The 18,937-nt window shown below is 47.3% G+C and overlaps 1 protein-coding gene across 3 annotated transcripts; it reads right to left on the bottom strand.

The window, feature by feature from the left end:
• Positions 1-282: 282 nt before the first annotated feature.
• Positions 283-18,466, bottom strand: KIF2C (kinesin family member 2C). Of its 3 annotated transcripts, XM_042950755.1 has the most exons (21): positions 18,327-18,466; positions 17,359-17,453; positions 14,209-14,310; positions 13,988-14,036; positions 12,249-12,371; positions 11,010-11,132; positions 10,361-10,461; positions 9,596-9,691; positions 9,094-9,148; positions 8,842-9,004; positions 6,708-6,798; positions 6,386-6,449; positions 6,216-6,307; positions 5,276-5,418; positions 4,290-4,494; positions 4,056-4,166; positions 3,209-3,276; positions 2,826-2,931; positions 2,620-2,733; positions 492-615; positions 283-396 (listed from the first exon to the last, which is right to left on the bottom strand). In XM_042950755.1, exons 1-21 carry the CDS (start codon positions 18,388-18,390, stop codon positions 314-316), a joined length of 2,172 nt encoding a protein of 723 aa, XP_042806689.1. In that variant the 5' UTR covers positions 18,391-18,466; the 3' UTR covers positions 283-313. The 3 variants fall into 3 exon arrangements, with proteins under 3 accessions (XP_042806689.1, XP_042806691.1, XP_042806690.1); XM_042950757.1 differs by lacking the exons at positions 17,359-17,453; positions 18,327-18,466 and adding an exon at positions 16,269-16,374; XM_042950756.1 differs by lacking the exons at positions 17,359-17,453; positions 18,327-18,466 and adding an exon at positions 14,473-14,826.
• Positions 18,467-18,937: the final 471 nt, after the last annotated feature.

Here is an 18,937-nt window from a genome sequence, read left to right as displayed (position 1 = left end):
CAGAGGCAGAAGGACACCCCAGGGAACTCTTTACCAGAGAGTCTTCCCCTCCTGGAGAGAAAGGCAACACCCAGAGTAACTAAAAGCTCTATCTTCCCACCCTTGCTCCCTGGAGAGCTGTAACCGAAGAAAAGGAGAGAAGTGTCCCTCGTCACTCTGACCCTCTCCCCAGCTGCCTCCATACTTGGTGTTTACCAAAGCCTTTTCCAGCTCAGACCCTGACTAGACCCACCAGGTGCCCAAAGTTTGCTGGGGAGGTTGGGGAGGGGAAGAGGCTGGGTGTGACACCAAACAGATCTTTTATTTGCAGTCGTCAGTGGGGCCGTTTCTTGTTGCTTATTTGTTTGCTGGCCTGCTCTTCCAGCTGCATGGCCAGGCGCAAGGCCTTGATGACATCTGGAGGGAAGGAGTGGTGGTGCACTGGGGGTTAGTGGGTGTTTCAGAAGCCCCGTTCCCTCAGGGCAGAGGCCCCATCCTCCAGCCACACCCACCTCGCAGGGCTGAGAAGTGCTTGGCTTGCTGGACCAGGGCAGACTCTGTCTTGTTCACAAAGGTCTCCAGGTCATAGTCTGGCTGCTCAGTCATCTCAGAGAGCTCAAGCCAGCCTGGCCCTTGCTGCAATGACATGGGGGGACCTTGTCAGTTCAAAAATGACCAAATAAACTTAGCAAATTATTCCTGGGCCCCTACCATCTGCAATGCAGACAACCTAGGCAAGATGCCCACTCCTTAAGCCATAGCTTGTGCTCTGCTTCTTGACCTGCTCCTGTAGAAATCTTCATCTTGAATTCATCCTCTTCTCTACCCCAAACTTGTCCCTCTCCCCAGGTCAAATCAATGTCACAATCTATCTTGATGCCAAGCAGGAAATGGGAATAATAACTTTATTCTTTCACCCTGCTGGTCCCTAAATCCTATCAATTCTGCTTCTTAAATGGCACCTGAGTCTCATGTCCTCACTCCAGTCTCATGGTGACCATGACCACACTCTGTCTAGGCTCCAACATCTCTCTTGAACTTTTTTTTTTAATGTTTATTTTTGAGACAGAGAGAGACAGAACATGAGTGCGGGAGGAGCAGAGAGAGAGGTGGACACAGAATCTGAAGCAAGTTCCAGGCTCTGAGCTGTCAGCACAGAGCCCAATGTGGGGCTCGAAGCCACAAAGTGTGAGATCATAACCTGAGCCAAAGTCAGGCACTTAACTGACTGAGCCACCCTGGTGTCCAGAACTTTTTTTTTTTTTTAATGTTTATTTTTGAGAGAGAGAGAGAAGAGTGACAGAGAAAACATGGGGGAGGGGCAAAGAGAGGGAGACACAGGATATGAAGTGGGCTCTGTGCTGACAGCAGCGAACCTGACGCAGGGCTCAAACTCACGAATCATGAGATCACGACCTGAGCCCAAGTCAGACACTTAACTGACTGAACCGCCCAGATGCCCTTCTTGAACTCTTTACAACAATCTCCTAATTTCCCATAACTCCTAAGTGCCTCTACTCATGCTCTCCCTCATTCCCAAACCAGACTCCACACTGCAGCCACAGTGATGTACCTAATGCTGTGATAAGACCACGTCATCTGATCTGACCATACTCTACTCCCTTCAAAGGTATCCACTGCCCTCATAACCAAGTCCAGGCCTTTGGAGTGAGCCATAGGTCTTTTAGCATCAGGTTACCTGTTGACCTAGACACATATTTAATCAATGTCCCTTGCTTACATCTTTTGCTTTGAGTAGAGTGAACCTCTCATTCTTTCTGAAAATACCATGTCCTTTCACACATTTGTACCCTGAGCACTCCAGGGAGGGAGGACATGCCTAAGCGCTTACTCTTCACGTTCCCTTCTCATTTCTGAGTGGCCCAAGGTCCTTCTTTCTGCACTGCACCCTGCCCTGAATACCCCACTGGCAGAGTGCCCTCTTGGGCCTCCCCTTCCCTCTCCCTGTTCTCCCACAGCGGGAGTCACAGCAGCACCAGCATCTACCACTTACTATACACTAACCATGTGCTGGGCACTGTTTTAAAAGCATATCTCTTAATCTTCAGATGCAATCATCCTGTCTTGCCCACTGCAGAGATGAAGAAACTGAGGCCCAGTGATGCTAAATGACTTTCCTAAGGAAATCAGCTTATAAATAGAAGAGTCAGGGGAAAAAAAAAACAACTCAGAAGAGTCAGGATTGAGCATGTCTTACTTTAGGGCATGCTATCCATACTTGATATTTTTGGTCCTTGGTTTTAGCACAGGAGTTGGCATATAGAAAGTACTCACCAAACATTCACTGAGTAAACAAGCCAAGATCTCTGCAAAGAAGTCACCCTCCAAAACCTTGATCAGGAACATAGAGGGGAGAGACTAGCTCTGGCTAGGAGGATGGAGGAAAGCCTGTGTAGGCCAGGCTGGAGAAAAGGGTATGGTAATTCATTGTTCTAGAACAGCTAGATGAATAGGTGGACAATTGAGGAATACTAGGTAAAGGTCTGCCTCTTGCCATCCCTACCTGAAGACCTGTGGGAGCAAAGCCCAGCTCATGCTCAAGGAATGGTTCTGAGCACTGCTGAGGGCCTGTGCTGGGGTGGATATCCAGTCCATCCCTAACCAGGACCAGCTCATCACCTGTATTATCTCCTTGAGCTCTTCCATGGCCCTCTCCTCCAACTCCCTGATCTGAGACATGGCTTCATTAAAGCTGGACATCTGCGAAGACAGTTCCTCCTCTTCTTTGGAGAACTGAGGGGCCAAAAGGAGAGGTACAACAGTATGGCCTAGTTTCCCTCGATAGGCCACGTTTCCATCCTGCCTGGCCCCACCCTACACCTTACATTGCTTGTGATCAGGGACCCATGGGAGCTGGCTTCCATCTCTTCTGTTTCCATTTGAGTTGGTTGCTCACCACTGGATCCACTGTGGGGGCTCAGCTCCTTGACCCTGAGGAACAAGAAGGTCTCAGATCCCACAGGAACCTCTTTGGCACTCACAGGACTGCAGCATCACTCAAACCATGAGGCTCGGCAGCTTTTACATCGGCCAAGATGACCCATGCTGGCTTCACATTAAGGCTTGAAGGGGACTGGGACATGTCTGAACTCAGATTCACTGAGTCACAGAAGAATATACAGTAGGCACTGAGGCTCCAGACTTCCTCCCTCTTCCTTTCCTCCCTCCTGCACCCGTCTCCCCATCCCACTGGTCATGGTACTAGTACCTGTCCGCATATCTCAGTGTGTTTAAAGTATATTCGCAGGAGCTTATGCCTGGTGAGATCATGGCAATCTGCAAAACGGGGAAATAGGCAGTTAAGGGTTGAGGATCACAGGGTAGGGTAAAGGCGCTGGACTGCCTAGTACTGGATACTGCCAGGAGTCGTCTCTTTGAGCTGCTGACACCCACACAGTATTGGGGCGGAGAGCTAACTAAGCGCCTAGTCTGTGCCAGGCAATTTGCCCCAAGGGCACTGAAAACTAAGGCACGTTAAAAATTGGTTCCCTGCCTTTAAAGGTGCATCTGGATACCTGTTGTTTTATCTTTTTATGGACTCTTTCACCAAGGTCACATCTCAAGGCTCTGTGGCTTAGTCAGAAATTCCTACCTTCCCTAGTAGACAGGGAAGAGGAGATTCCTTAGAGGGGAAGAAGGCAGATCCTAGCTAGCAGGCTTGTAGATAAAATAAGGAAGGGAACAAAAAGTCATTTGAGGCCATACCCCTTTCCTGTGTACTTAATTAGGAGTCAGTGAACCTGAGGGAAACCATAGAAGGGGAGAATTTTGCTCTCCTGCTTTCCCACAGGCCATCCTTCTGAATTCTGGGGCCCCTTTTCATCAGGCAAGGCCCCTTTGGACCCCAAACCAAGAGCTGCATAGACATATAGTAAAGGGAGCAGATCCTCTCCTTCCCTTTTGAATAGGCAAAGAGGAACCTGGTACTAAAAAGCAGTGGGGGATGCCCAGTAAAGTTTGAGCCTGGAAACCCAGGTAGCCAAGGGCACCAAGCCTTCTGCCCAGAGACAGGACTCAACGTCTTCCTATACCACCTCCAAAGTGACCCTACTCACCATGCAGGTCCTTGAGTTCTCCCCGATAAAGGAGTCCCTCAGCACCTGTGTCAGCTTGCTCTCTCGAAATGGGGTGTGAGCCTTGTTCTGTCCCAGGGCCCTGATGCACTCCTGTGGGGCAGCAGGAGCCACTGAGGTCCCGTTCTTCCTCTTGAGTTGCCCCTTCCCTCCCTCTCTCCCTCCCTCCCTCCACCAGCAGTCCTCCAGGCCAACCACCTGTTTAGGCCCTCCTACCTTCAGAGCCAGGAGACTCTTGTTGATTTCTGCACCCTCCATGCGAGTCTGCCGGTCAGCACTGGAAGTGTCCGCACCTCTCTCATTCCCTGCCAGATCCACCAAAGAGAACTTGCCATGCACTCTCCCTTTGGCCCGAAGAAGAATCTGGAAGCAGGCATGGGAGCGGGAAGAGTTGGAGTTGGCAAATGTCTGCCCAGAAGTCCTGTGGCAAAGGAGGGCAAAGAAAGGTTATGAGCCACTGTGGCTCCCCAGAGTTCAAGCCACCCCACTCCACAGCACTGAGTTCTCTGTACAAAGGACACAGGTCAAGACTCTAAGCAGTCCTGTGTTTTCTTATCCCAGATTTCTGTTTTGCCCTTCCTGGGCAGCAGCTTTCCCTCTGCCTCCAGATCTGGCAAGTTTTCCTCGCAGTGAAAGTACTAGATTCTGTGCTAGGCCTTGGCCAGCCCAGAGGGCCCAAAAGCACATGGGGAAGGAGAGTTGCCTGTGTTGCAGGGCACATGAGGAGGAGGGGTTGTCATGAACCACTTGTGAAAGCTTGAGAGGCTTGGAGAGGGCAACCCCCTCCCTGGGCCTCCATAAGCCACCCAGCATTCCACTGCACCGTGCCTGGTGGAAGAACACTTCCCTACCTCTGTATAGAAGCTATGACCCCATCCCTTCCAGCCCAGACTAGATCCAGAGCTTGTCTCCTACCACAGAGGGAGGGGACAGCAAGAAGAAACCTAGAGAAGTCAGGAAGGATGATTTGGGGTAAGGACCTGGAAATAAAGTCTACCTGGGTTAGATTTAAGACACTTGCTCCTGATGAGCCTCTTGCCCTGGGTCATCTGCCCTATTGAGAGTCCTTACGGCAGAGGCCCTCACAGCCCTCACCAAGCTGCAGAGAGTGGCGCTCTGTGGAAACAGCAATGGGCTCAGAGCGGGGGTCTATCACCTGAACCGGGCATTAGGTGGCCCCTTCCCCTCACCAGAACTCTGACCTGCAGGCACTGCCTATGTCGATCATCTTGATGACATCGTCAGCACAGCTAACCAGATGCTCCTGTAGCCCCACCACCTGCACCTGCTGCTTGCCGTCCTCCAGCACGCGCAGCTTAGCTTTCTTGTTGAGCAGATCAAACAGCTGTGCCAGGCAGGGGAACAAGGATAAGGCCATTAGGTCCTGGACACCCCACCTACACCCCCTCCTTCAGGGCCTGTCCCAGCTTAGATAAGAGCTGGCAGCAGAGAAGGCAGAGAGAAGCTAAGCTGGGTGGCGGGCAGTAGTACACTTGAAAGCTGAATCAGGCTGCCTCAGTTTGATATGACCCTGCTACTTTGCCAGCTATGGGAGCCTGGACCAGTACTTAACTACTCCAGGCTTATTCCTCATCTGCAGAATAATGATGCGAATACTTCCTCATAGGTTATAACGATTGAATGAGTTGAGACAAGTGCTTAGCACATGATACTACACCAATAATCAACATTAGCCATTATTATTATCAAGATCCTGCTGAGGAAAGCAACTCTGCAAAAGCAGAGTACAGAGGTAGAGGTAGAGGTAGAAGGTATGGAGTATAAGGGGTAAGGGAGAGAGTGAGAGAAAGAGAATACGAACATGAAAATGAATGTACACAATCAGGGGAAGAGTAGAAAGGTTTTAAGGAGGTGGGTCGAGGGAGGACAGGGCACACACAAGGCAAACCTCCCATGTGAGACATGTGAGAAGGAGCCCCGAGGAGTGTGCCTGCCATACTTACTGAGCTTGGGCACCATCCCACCATCAGATGAAACCTCCCACAACGATAGGACAGAGCAGCCCATTAAAGGCTTGACAGCCCACAGGCTGCTTGGTTCCTACAATTTCTAGCCAACCTCAAGGTTTTAGAAAGTTCAGTGGCCCCAACAGTAGAGACGGGCTCCCTGCCAGCTAGCTACCTTCCCATTATAGATCTCAAAGAAGGTCACATAGACTTCCAGGCCCAGGTTCCGGTAGCGAGGCTGATTCTTCAGGAGGAAGACATCTCGGGCTATGAGAGAGAGCCTGGATTAAGTAAGCAACCTGCCTTTCTGTGCCCAACCCAAGTGGGGCAGAACACACTACTTACAGGCCATGGCATAGATCCCTTTGGATGCATTCTGGGCTTTCCCAGAGAGGTCTCCGCCCATAGTCTGCAAACGGAAGGGGCAGAAGACTGTGGTAAAGGACCCTGGGCCTAGGCCAGAGCACTAGTGGCTCCATTACCACAGTGGGCCACCACATCAAAGCTGAGAAGCTGTACCTGCTAAGGCATCTGGCACAACAAGAGTGTCTGGTGATAGGGCATCTGTACCAAGGGGACTTTCTGCAAGCAACTTACCTGCTTCCTTTACAGGGACCCAGTGTGACACCATGGGCTGGTTTGCTCCCTGCCCGGGCTGAATACTCACATGTGTCTTCCCACTTCCTGTCTGGCCATATGCAAAACAGGTTGCTTTTCCCCCTTCAAAGATTGTCTGGACCAGTGGCCTTGCTGTGAACCTGGGAGAAAGGACAGGAAAGAGTATACATCTCTCCCCAAAATGTGCTCCCTAGAATGTGGTCCTACTGCCCTTCCACTGCAGAACTACTGCAGTCTTCAATTCCTCCTTCCAAACAATAGCACTCCTCTTCTGCAAAGTGGTCCCACTGGACCCCAGCCCCACTTACAAATCTGAAATTCTCCCAGCCAACTGGGGAGGGCTGGACTGACCTGCCAAGAGTAAGCTGGTGGCCTACACTCTAACTGAGCCATCAGCCCTTTGTCTGACTCTGGAGACCCAAGATGAAACCCTGAGCTTAGTAGCTGACTGCCAGCATAAGAAACACTACAAAGATCAGAGGAAACCCTCTAAAGTAGGAGTCTAAAACATTTTAGGCTACATAGGTCTCTGTCACGTTTTTTTTTTTTTTTAAAGATTTCATTTTTAAGTAATCTCTGCACCCAAATGGGGCTAGAACTCACAACACTGAGATCAAGAGTTGCACCTTCCACTGACTGAGCCAGTCAGGCACCCCACTACCACATTAAAAAAAAAAAAATGTTTATTTATATGCGAACTAAATTGGATGTAAATTTAAAAAATAAATTTAAAAAAAATTTTTGAGAGAGAGAGAGAGACAGCAAGCACACACCCAAGTCAGGGAGGGGCAGAGAAAGAGGGGGGACAAAGGATCCAAAGCAGGCTCCACGCTGACAGCAGAGAGCCCAACATGGGGCTCGAACCCAGAAACTGTGAGATCGTGACCTGAGCTGAGGTCAGATGCTTAACTGACTGAGGTACCCAGGTGCCCCTTACTGTCACATGTTTTTAAAAACGATCCTTTAAAAACACAGAAACCATTCATTCTTATTTTGAGAACCATATAAAAAGGAATTGCAGGGGCGCCTGGGTGGCTCAGTCAATCAGTTAAGTGACTGACTTTGGCTCAAGTCATGATCTCATGGTTCGTGGGTTCGAGCCCAACATCAGGCTCTGTGCTGAACACTTGCTTGGAGCCTGGAGCCTGCTTCAGATTCTGTGTCTCCTTATCTCTCTGTCCCTCCCCAACTTGTGCTCTGTCTCATGCTGTCTCTCAAAAATAAATAAATAGATAGATAAATAAATAAATAAAGGAATTGCAAACCAAATTTGGCCCATGGGCTATAGTTTGTCAACCTCTGGTCTAGAGCAGTGTTGTTTATAGAACTTTCTGTGGTGGTGGACATGTTCTTTACTGTGCTAATAGCAGCCACTACCACAGGTGGCTGTCAAGCTCTTAAAATGTGGCTAGTGTGACTAATGAATTGAATTCTGGGACACCTGGGCAGCTCAGCCAGCTAAGCATCTGATTTCAGCTCAGGTCATGATCTCACTGTGAGTTCAAGCCCTGCATTGGGCTCTGTGCTGACAGCTCAGAGCCTGGAGCCTGCTTCAGATTCTGTGTCTTCCTCTGTCTCTGCCCCTCTCCTGCTTGTGCACGTGCTTTCTCTCTCTCAAAAATAAATAAACATTAAAAAAAATTTTTTTTAATGAATTCTGAGACGCCTGGCTGGCTCAGTTGGTAGAGAAAGCAATTCTTGATCTCAGAGTTGTGAGTTCAAGCCAAAAAAAAAAAAGAAAAAAAAAAAGAATTGAGTTCTTAATTTTATTTAACTTTCATTTGAATAGCCACATGAGGCTGGTGGTGCTGTATTAGATAGAGCGGTCCTAGTCTTTGCTGAGTCTGCTAAGCTCAGTGGGTAATGGAGTGGCTGCATAAGACACTGGAAGAATCCCTTCGACCTGCCCAACCCAGCCTCAGAGAGTACAACGGGTAATACCTCACTTGTAATCCATTTGAGGATGCACTGCTAAAGATGCAAAATGGGATGTGACAAGCCCAAACTGGGCCTTCCTGGTGCCAGGAGACAGAGCCAGAACCAACTCTGTAATGGCTGATCCAAAGAAAATATGAGGAGGCCAAGAAAGGCCTCAGAGATCAGTGTGGCGGTGAATAGTACAATATCCCACATTGACAAGAGGAAGGCTGGGAAAGGGAAATAAAAGAGGCCAAGAAACTAACCTGTAGACAACTTCATTTGAAGCTGTTTCATCAAATGCAAAGTCAAAGCAGAAGGCTTGGTTCTCCAGATACTTTGTTAAGTCCACTTTTAACTTGGGCTCATGGACCAAGAGGAGGCCTTTGCTGGGAACAGAAATCACATCAACTTCTTTCTTGGCCAATTCTGCAGAAGAAGAGTATTTCAGGGGATGATTCCTGGACATGGAGAAGGTCAGTCAGTCAAAAGCCTCCTTCTGACTGATCAGGGCTTACCTTGTTTATTTAGCGGGCGTTTCCTCACACAGACACATATCCTGTGCTCTTCGATCTTCAAAAGGATGAAAGAAGACAACCAACCACCAAAAGGTCAGAGCAATACTGAAAGAACTCCTCCTCTTCCAATCCCATGTCTGGCTCACTCAAGGGCCAAGACCTAACACTGGGACCCCAGCTCCACCATTAGTTACTCTCAAAAACAGTCAGGCAGCTTTGAATTTCCTTTCCAGTTTTCTCACCCTGCTGCCTACAGGTTTCAGTGCCACTTACACAATTATTAGTAAGGATCTAGCCAACCTATGGAAGTGAAGAGGGTGACACTTTATGCAGCTGACTCTCCCATCCAGCCTTGCTAGCTCCAGCCCATTAAAGGTATTAAAAATATCCTCAAGGGTAAGTGGAGATTCTTGCAAGCTCTCACATCCTTAAAGAGGAGATTTGTCTCTCAATTGTACACACACTCAGGAAGGAGAGATAGAAGCCTTTTAGGTTTACTTACAGGATCTGTCATAGTAAGTGGATGACATTCCAAAGTAGCCCGAAATTCTTTAATCATCCGGGCAAATTCCCAGTTTGGAAAGCTGCTGTCATTCTCCTGTTTGGGACAAGGGCAAAAAAAGGACTGACTGCTGACATGTAAATGCTCTCAGAGCTTAGTGCTGAAGCATCAGCAACAGCTCTTTATATACACACAGCCCTTCAGTTGACAAAGCCCTCCCACATCTTACCTTCCTCCCACCCTGGCTCTAGGCTGAGAACTCAGAAGCAAAGGCCCTGGGAACAGAGATTGGCGGTGGGGGATGGTAGGTTTTAGGCATGCATTCAACCACTCTAGGAACTAGGGCGAGGGCCACTGTCCCCTTAGGAGACCAGCAGGTTGAGATTCCCTGGAGCAGTTAACCCAACTGAGGGGAAATGCTCCAAACTGGGACTTTATTGCAACCCCAAACCCCTGCCCCATATACACAATTAGGAGGTGGAGGTGGGGGTCGGGGGGAAAGCAGGCAACTCTGCCCAGCAGCTCTGTTGGCCACTGCACTGTGATGGGTGTGCCTACTGGATGATCAGCATGAAATATTCCCCACCCAAAGGGCTTCAGAAAAATATCTGATTATTTTTTCCTGAATCCAGATGAAAAACCAGTTAAATTTCCTGGATATCAGAACTGGAGCCTCAGAAACGCTGGGGCCCAGCTGTATCTCTGCTGCTGGTGAGGTTGCAATTAAGAATGCCTGTCCAAAAACCCTTGACCTAAGAAAGGTACCTGAGCTCGCTTTATTCTTGTTTCAGAGTTCTGGGCCCTCTTCTCTTCTCGCTTGTTCTTCATTTTTTCCATTTCCTTCACAATACATGATTTCCTCCGAACTGGGGAAGAAGGAAGCCCACTTTTACCTGTCTAGGCCAGCCAGCCTACTCTTTTCCAGCTGTTCTATTGAGTCATGGGCCATTCCCAGGCCTAGGCCTTCCTTAGACCCTTGCTCTTAAACCACCATATGCAAGGAGAGGAAGCAATGGATATGACTCTATCCGTTGTAGGCTAAGCCTGCAAAGTAAAGACCTGCACAAGTGCTCTAGGCCTAACCCAAGCTCTCTCCGTGTCTCTGTGGCATTTTCTCAACAACCACAAGAGGTGATACCATCCCTGATTGATTTTGATGGGCATTCTGGGCTGTTTTTCAGGTGTTGGTCAAGACTTGAGCTATGGCAACACCTCAACTACATTAGAGGGCTCCTGCCAGCTGGTGGGAACAAGGTCACCTCTTGTGAAAGACTGATGCGATGGCCACAGGAAATATGCCCCCACGTGATAAACATGGTTTGAAGTCAGGTGCCAAAGCAGGTCAGGTTTGGGAGAGGATATAACAACCTGTCCTGCACTAGGAGCAGGGCAGCAGACAGCTCAGTGTGTCTACCTGAGTTCACAGGGTTTGCAGAAGAGCTGCCTCGGATGGAATGGACTTGCTCTTCCACCTCCTCACTGACCATCGTCAATGGTATTTCAGCCACTGCAGGGCAGGAGGGCCTAGGGGGTCCAGCTGTGGGGGAACAAGAGTCATTGGAGAAGCAGGCAGGCATACCAGAGCTGTGCTCCTCTGAGCCCTAGCAGGTCGTGGGTCAGGAGGAGTGCAACTGACTGCCAGCTCAGCAAAACCTTGGGCTCCCACCATGTGAGCAGAGCTTGGGCTTTTCCCGTCACTTCAGCCCAAACCCTGAACCCAACCAGTCTCTACAGGGGCTGACTCCCGGGATCAAAAGTCTTAGAGGGTAGGGTGTCTGGCTGGCTCAGTCGGTAGAGCATGCGACTCTTCATCTCAGGGTTGTACGTTTGGTGTAGAGATTACTTAAAAATAAAATCTTTAAATAAAAAAGAATATATATCTTTGAAGGTATGTGAGTAGCTCAGCATGGACTTTACCACAAAGGGAAAGCCTCTAAAGGCCTAAAGACTTTAGGCTTCATCCAAGCTTGGGTTCTCAGGCCAGGGCGTATGTGGAAGAAAAAGCCAGACTTTTCCAAGTCTTGGAACCTGGGTTAAGAGGGACAAAGACTGAAAAGCCAGGAGTAACAGAAACCTGAGCAACAACATATTGATTCAACCCCAGAAAGCCCATGACAACTTGCTACTTCCCATACCTGGTTGTGACCCTCTTGTTTACATTCATTTTGTTAGAGCTGAATTTGATACATGTAAGATGTAACGACTGTCTATCTTACACAATCTGTACCTGCTTTATCTAATAAAAGTTAACAATTAAAAATATTTTTCAAATTCTATTTATATAAAGTCCAAAAAGGGAAAAATCTAATTTATGGTATCAGAAGTCAAGATTATAGGTACTTAATATAGGGGCTTATGAACTGGAAGGGAACTTGAGGGGGATTTTTGGGTTGCTCATAATGCTTTGATTGAGTTATGTGAGTATGTTCGGTTTATGAACTAAATGATATGGTCGCTTTTCTTTGTGTGTGTGTGTGTGTGTAATGTTTCAATAAAATTAAAGAGTAAAATTAAATGATTTCCAAATAAGGGAGCAGAATAGAACTGAAGACAGGGGAGTGTAGAAATCTCAGGATATTTCAGAACAGGGACAGGGCAATATATGAGCAGCTGCTGCAGAGCCTCAAACAGGAAAAACAAATTCATTACTCACTGGGAACTGAAAACTGCTTGCGGGAATTTGTAGACGCTGGTAGCTCCACCTCCATATCATTCTCCTGAGTGGTAATTCGAACCTCCGAGACAGTGGACATTCGGGTGGAGCGGCCTCGGAGACCTGAAACACCAAGGGCAGCAGCAGCCAATCAGTGGGGCATGATCAGGAGGGCCGATGGGGGCCACTAGGGGGCAACCCTCCAAGATTCTGTATAGGGTGGGATGGGTCCAGATCACTAGGAAAAAGAGCCCAACTTCCCACTCCTTCCACCCAAGGAAAGGAAAAATTAGAAAGGCCAAGTACTAGTGACCCCAAAACTAATCTATTCACATTCTGCCAATCTGAGAGCTCCCAAGGGCAAGGATATCTCCCACAAGAGCAACTGTCCTGAGTAAATGGAGGGACCTACAGCCAATCCGAAATCCTTTCTGAAGAGACAGACCTAATCCCTGGAAAAAAGCATTATTAACCTTAACAGCAGCAACACCTATCATTGTACAATCTTCCCATACTTCAAAATAACATTGTAAGGTAAATATCAGTCTTCCCATCTGATGGAAGGGGACAATAAGGCTCAGAGAAATTAAGGAACTTCCACACTGTAGTAAGTGTTGGAGCCAGGATGTTAACCCAAAACTGTTAGATTCCAAAGTCTGGGATTTGGATTTTGGATTTTTCCACTGTTTCAGGATGCTTTACAGAGCCAGACCTGGGGCACATCATCAGAAACCCATGGGTCAGCTACACTGATTTTCTGGAATCTTATAAGAATGCTTAACTGAGAGAAACAACTGAGTTATATTTGAATTCTTATTAATTTCTACCCATTTATATAGTTTCCCTCCGTAAGAGAGAAACAATTCATCACCTATAAAGTAAGTCAGAAATTTGGAAATAGAACACATGGTACAGGGGCGCGTGAGTGGCTCAGTCAGTTAAGTGTCCGACTTCAGTTCAGGTCATGATCTCACAATTTGAGTTTGAGCCCCCCACATTGAGCTCTGCTGTCAGCACAGCACCTGCTTCGGATCCTCTGTCTCCTCCTCTCTCTGCCCCTCCCCCATTTATTCTCTTGCTCATTTTCTTTCTTTCTTTCTTTCTTTCTTTCTTTCTTTCTTTCTTTCTTTCTTTCTTTCTTTTTCTTTCTCTCTCCCCCCTCCCTCCCTCTCTCTGCCACTCCCCCGCTCACACTGTCTCTCTCTCAAAATAAATACACTTAAAAATTTTAAAAAAAGCACTTCTTGAAGTATGATTGAAATACCAAAAACTGTAGATATCGAATGTGTTTAACTCGATATTTTGGAGATAAGTAAACACCCATGAAACTATCATTATAATCAATGCTATAAACTTATCCATCTCTTCCTAAGGTTTGCTCCCACTCTCTTTGCTTTGTATTTTGTTTATTTTTGTTTTGTGGTTAGGGTATTTATCATAAGATCCACCCTCATCGTAAAATTTTAAGTATATAATTCAGTGTTGTTAATCACAGGCCAGATGTACATTAGATCTCGAGGACTTATTTCTCATAACTGAAACTTTGTACCTTTTGACCAAAACCTCCCTGTAGGTTCGATTCTTCTTCACTAAGATGCTTAGAAGACAGGGCAGGACTCAGCCCACATAGAGCCACCTGCTAAAGTGGAGCAATGAGTCTATTTCACAGCTTCCTGTGCCCCAGGAATATTATCCTGGGCTCAAACCCCATGACGATAAGCCAGTAAAAATCTATTTACCTTCCTTAGGAGCAGGAATTTTGGAGTTGACTGATCTGCGTTTTTGTTTCTGTAAAATAAAAACAAAAACATCACAATATGTGGTTCCTATCAATTTTCAAGGACTTATCTTAGATCCATGTGTTATGCTGAAGTCCTAGGCAGTTCCAGAAAATCAGCAAAAGCCAACAAGCCAAGCAAATCATCTGGGGCACTGGTTCAGCCAGATGACAAGCACCTACCTGGACTGTTACATTTTCCTGCAGGGGCAGATTGTCTTTTGGGTGTAAGGGAAGAAGTTGTAAAAGCTCTGGGTTTATTGCGGCCACATCATCAAAATCAATCTGCAAAGAGTAAGTAAAAAATTTCAGTGGAACAACATAGCTTCTTCAACCCAACTGCATCTCTACAACCAATGCTAGTACTCCTAGATTCAGACACTATCAACTTTTAAGTTCCACCAAGTACCAACAACTATAAACAAATAGCCCTTAGTCACGGTTTACCATCTAGATGAATACTGGTTTCTGATTGCCAAGCCAATGGTAGATGTTGATGATGAGAACGAGGTAAAGAGGAGGGCAGACAGATAGGTAACCAGTCAGGTAGTCCACAGTAGATGTAGGCCACTTGGTTTCCCTACTATTCTGCTGGGCAGTGAGGTCCTGCTGGGCACAGTCCCCTGAGCACCTCTTGCTAGATGACACGGAGGAGGAAACAAGTTCTAACTGTCCCGGCAATAGTCAAACTGGAGGGCCCTTCAGGATCTTATGGGCGGGGACAAGTTTCCAAGAGCTGCTACCTAACCCTAAGTCTACCTACATTTTCTACTGGGCCCAGAAACTTCTTCCCCAATAACAACTTCCTGCACATGCCTGCAGTTGAGGTCACAATTCTAGGTTTACATCACCAGAGCCCTGCCACCCTCCAGCAGCAACTCAAACTTCATCAGCATACTTCACAGCAGTTCAAACACACCAAAATAGTACCAACCAATCTTTTTTTTTTTTTTAAGTTTTTTTTTTAAATGTTTTTATTTATTTTTGAGACAGAGAGAGACAGAGCATGAGCAGGGGAGGGGCAGAGAGAGAGGGAGACACAGAACCTGAAGCAGGCTCCAGGCTCTGAGCTGTCAGCACAGAGCCCGACGCGGGGCTCGAACTCACAGACTGTGAGATCATGACCTGAGCTGAAGTCGGATGCTAACCGGCTGAGCCACCCAGGTGCCCCAGTACCAACCAATCTTGAAATGTTTCAGAGCTGAAGCATGTACTCCAGGGTGAAAGCTTTAACTCCTACAATGCAACCTATATTTATTAATTAGCTTATTCAAACATTTATTAGGCACAATTAAGGCAATAGGGGGAAGATATTCAAAGATGAATTAACACATATATTGCCCTGGCCTTCAGTTAGCTCCTATTCTTTTTTCTTTTTTAAGTTTACCTGAGAGAGAGAGAGAGAGAGAGAGAGAGAGAGAGAGAGAGAGAATGCTCACATAAAGGGCAGAGAGAGAGAATCCCAAGCAGGCTCTGCACCATCAGTGCGGAGCCAGACATGGGGGTTGAACTCATAAATAGTGAGATCATGACCTGAGCTGAAGTTGGATGCTTAAATGACTGAGTCACCCAGGTGCCCCTAATTAGCTCATATTCTAATGGAAAAGTCATATGCACAGAAGGCAAGAAACCAAAGCAGCACAGGATAAACAGGGACAGAGTACTGTTTAAAAGCAAAAGCTCACGGGTACTTTAATAACCACACTTTTGTCCCCAATTCTTGGACAGCTATAGACCCTTACTACACATTCCTCCCATTTCCAACACTTAAACCATAGAAAACAGACAATATAGGAGATCAATGTTTTAACCTTAGTTCTGACATTAACTCTCACACTGATGATTCAGGGTGAGCATCCCAGGAGGAAGGAGTAAGAGTGACAGTGTGAAGGCAGCAAGGCACCAGGCATGGACACAAAGTGGGGACCTGATGCATTTGACCCTGACACAGCATACTTTGGAAGAGTGTGTGGTACAAAGAAAAAAGTTTTTATCCTGAAAAAGCTTTGAATGCCTCACTAAGAAGTTTAGACCTTATTCCAAAGGCAGTATCTGAGCTGGTGTGAGACCCAACAAGAGGTATATTTCTAAACAAACAACAAAAATAAGCAAACAAAAATCACAAGGAACTTCTAATAGCTGGTTGAAAAGAATTTTAGGAAACTCTTGATTTAAGAGCAGATGTTGTAAAGTATTCAATCCTTTTATTTCTAAAATATACCACTAAGTATCTGCTTACCTACCATAAGGCACTATGCTAGACAAGTCCTTTACATGTGTTATCTCATTAAGTTCCATGAAGAGGGTCCAGGTCTGTCTTATTCACTTCAGTATTCCGTCTGGCATTTTGGAACCAGTACAAAAGTATCTGTTGAACAAATCCTCACAATAACCTTATTAAGTAGATATTATCATCCTCATTTTTTTTGGTAAGGAAACTGATTTTCTAAGAGAGGTGGAAGCATGTCTGAGAACACAAAATAGTGGCAGAGCCAGACTAGAATCCAGGTTTCCTTACTCCTAGCCCAGTAAAATTTTTACCACACCACAATGCCTCTAAAACATAAATGCCTTAGTCACATCTCTCCTCTTCTCAAAATCTTCCCAAGGCTCCCAAGTACCTACAGAATAAAACCTTAAACATCTTAGTGCCAGAGATGATAACCCTCTGGTCCCCCCTTTCAACTGTCCAGCATCCTGAGCCTTCCCACTGCCTGGAGCAAGCTTCTTCACTAGTCTCGATGAAGGCCATCTATCTCACTATTGTTTCTGCTATACCTTCCCACCACATCCCCACCAGTCAAGCTCATCCTCAGCGAGTTACTACCTCTGAGCTGCTCAAGCACTATTCATCCGTGCCATTTATCACAAGTTGCCTTCTGTTACTTGGGGTTTCAGAAACATACTTTTGTCTCAACTGGGTTATCAGTTTTGCTCCCCAAACCGATATTGTAGGTAGTTTGCACTCAGAAGCTAGCGTAGGTAAGCAAGGTTTTAGGATTCTGTGCAGTTTGTCTTCTTCAAACACACCAGAAACTGTTGATTGCTTCAATTTAGATCAGGCCCAACTAAATAAAATCCTAATAGGTCCAAAGAGGACCATGTTCAAGATTAGGGAGGACAAGGCAGGATCAGAAATAAGGTTCTCACAAGTTCCATTTCCACAGAAAGCTTTTTGTTTGGTTTTAAAGTAATCTCTCTGTCCAATGTGAGGCTCGAAATCAGGACCCCGAGTCGCATGCACTACCAACTGAGCCAGCCAGATGCCCCTTCACACAGATCTTATAGGGAGTAAGGTGCTAAATGTGGCAGAGGCATTTTCACAGAACTTACCTCTTTGCCCTTTGTGGCACCTCCTTCTGTCCATTCCACTGAAACACAGGATTTCTCCAAGTTCACAGTCCTTACATTAGCACTGTGAATTATGCCTACAGTATAAAAAGTCCAGAATTTACCCATCTTTTTCACTTTTAGGATCCCACAGAGATTCTCAACGTGGAGTTGGCCTGAAGGAAGGAACAGCTGCCTTTTTCTTTCCTTTTAACACTAGGAAACAAATACAACCCCTGGCTTTTAACATTCAACTCCTCACCTTTCGAACATCCCACGGTGAGGTAGGCAGGGAACGGGTCTTAAAACTGAGCTGCAGGGAATAAGGATTCATTCCCACTCAAAAGAGGGCCTACAGTGAGTGAAGGTATGTCTGGGCAGGGGAGTCACTCTAGTTCTTGGGTACTGTTCCTCAACTCCCACTGACGCTCTGGCGCCCTCGGGTTGCCCTACGAGACGGTTATGTCTGACCATTCTCCTAATGACAGGGTATTCCACCTGCCAGAGATTTGGTAGCTGCTTAACCAAAAAAAAAGAGGGCAGAACTTCAAGCTCCTGAAAAGCAGGGATCTTTTCTACTGATTAACCCTGAATCCCAGTGACTGACATACTGCAAGTGCGGAATATTTAGAGGATAGTAAAGGGGCCAGGAAGACGAGGTCCCTACAAGGGCATAGCAATTTCAGCGGAGAAGTCTGGAAGTGAAGTGAATCTAGCAACCCTAATTTTCCTGGGAGGTCCTCTGACAGGGAGGAGCCCCGCCCACTGCCGAGGATGGGAAGGGGACCCACAGCCAGCGCAGAGGCCCCTGCACCTGGGTAGAAGAGACGCAACGCTAGTGCAGAGACCCAGACCGGGTGGAAGCGGGGAAATCCCTAACAGCATCTCGGCCCTGCCGTTTGGGGAGGGGCAGTAATTTCAGCCATCTCACAGCCCACAGGTCCCCTTGGCCTCGCGACCCAGCCCCTCACCATTACTGCGTTGGATCTTGATGGTGAGACCGGGAAACAGGCGAGCCTGAAGCGACGAGTCCATGGGCAGTCGCGGGGAAAAGAAACGCGAAATACAAACAACCACAGCTCCGCTAACCCTACGAAGTCTTAACGCCGCGCAAACCGCCGCAGTTTAAATCCCGCGCGCCAGCGTCCCTGAGAACGTCATCACGCTGTCGCCGGCCTCGCTACCGCCAGTCCGCGGCGCCCTCCGCAGCCTTTTGGGATATGTAGTCTACGGTCGGTTTTCCGGCGCTCAAGACCGCCCATCCGTCTGGTCACACCCCTGCGCGCTGGGGCTCCTGGGAGCTTGGCCCGCACTCCGCGCTGCTGGTAACCTGTTTCGGGCGTCTTACTGAGAGCCTGCTGCGCGACTGGCCTCCCCAAAACTGAGAAACTCCAGTATGGTGTTTGAGACCGAGTGCTGTTGGGCCCCTACAGACATGGGTTCCAATCCCGACTTCTTCAGTTACTAGCTCAGTGATCTTGAGCAGGTTAGAAACTGGACTCGGTTTCCTTTGCCCAGTGAGGAGCATGCTTTTTCCCTCACGGAGTTACTGCGAAGTTTAAATGAGGAACTATGTTTCAAG

The sequence above is a fragment of the Panthera leo genome, chromosome C1 (genome assembly GCF_018350215.1).
Source record: "Panthera leo isolate Ple1 chromosome C1, P.leo_Ple1_pat1.1, whole genome shotgun sequence".
Lineage (NCBI taxonomy): Eukaryota > Metazoa > Chordata > Mammalia > Carnivora > Felidae > Panthera > Panthera leo.
Note: the sequence above shows the minus strand (reverse complement) of the source record. Positions and strands in the feature narration are given on the sequence as shown.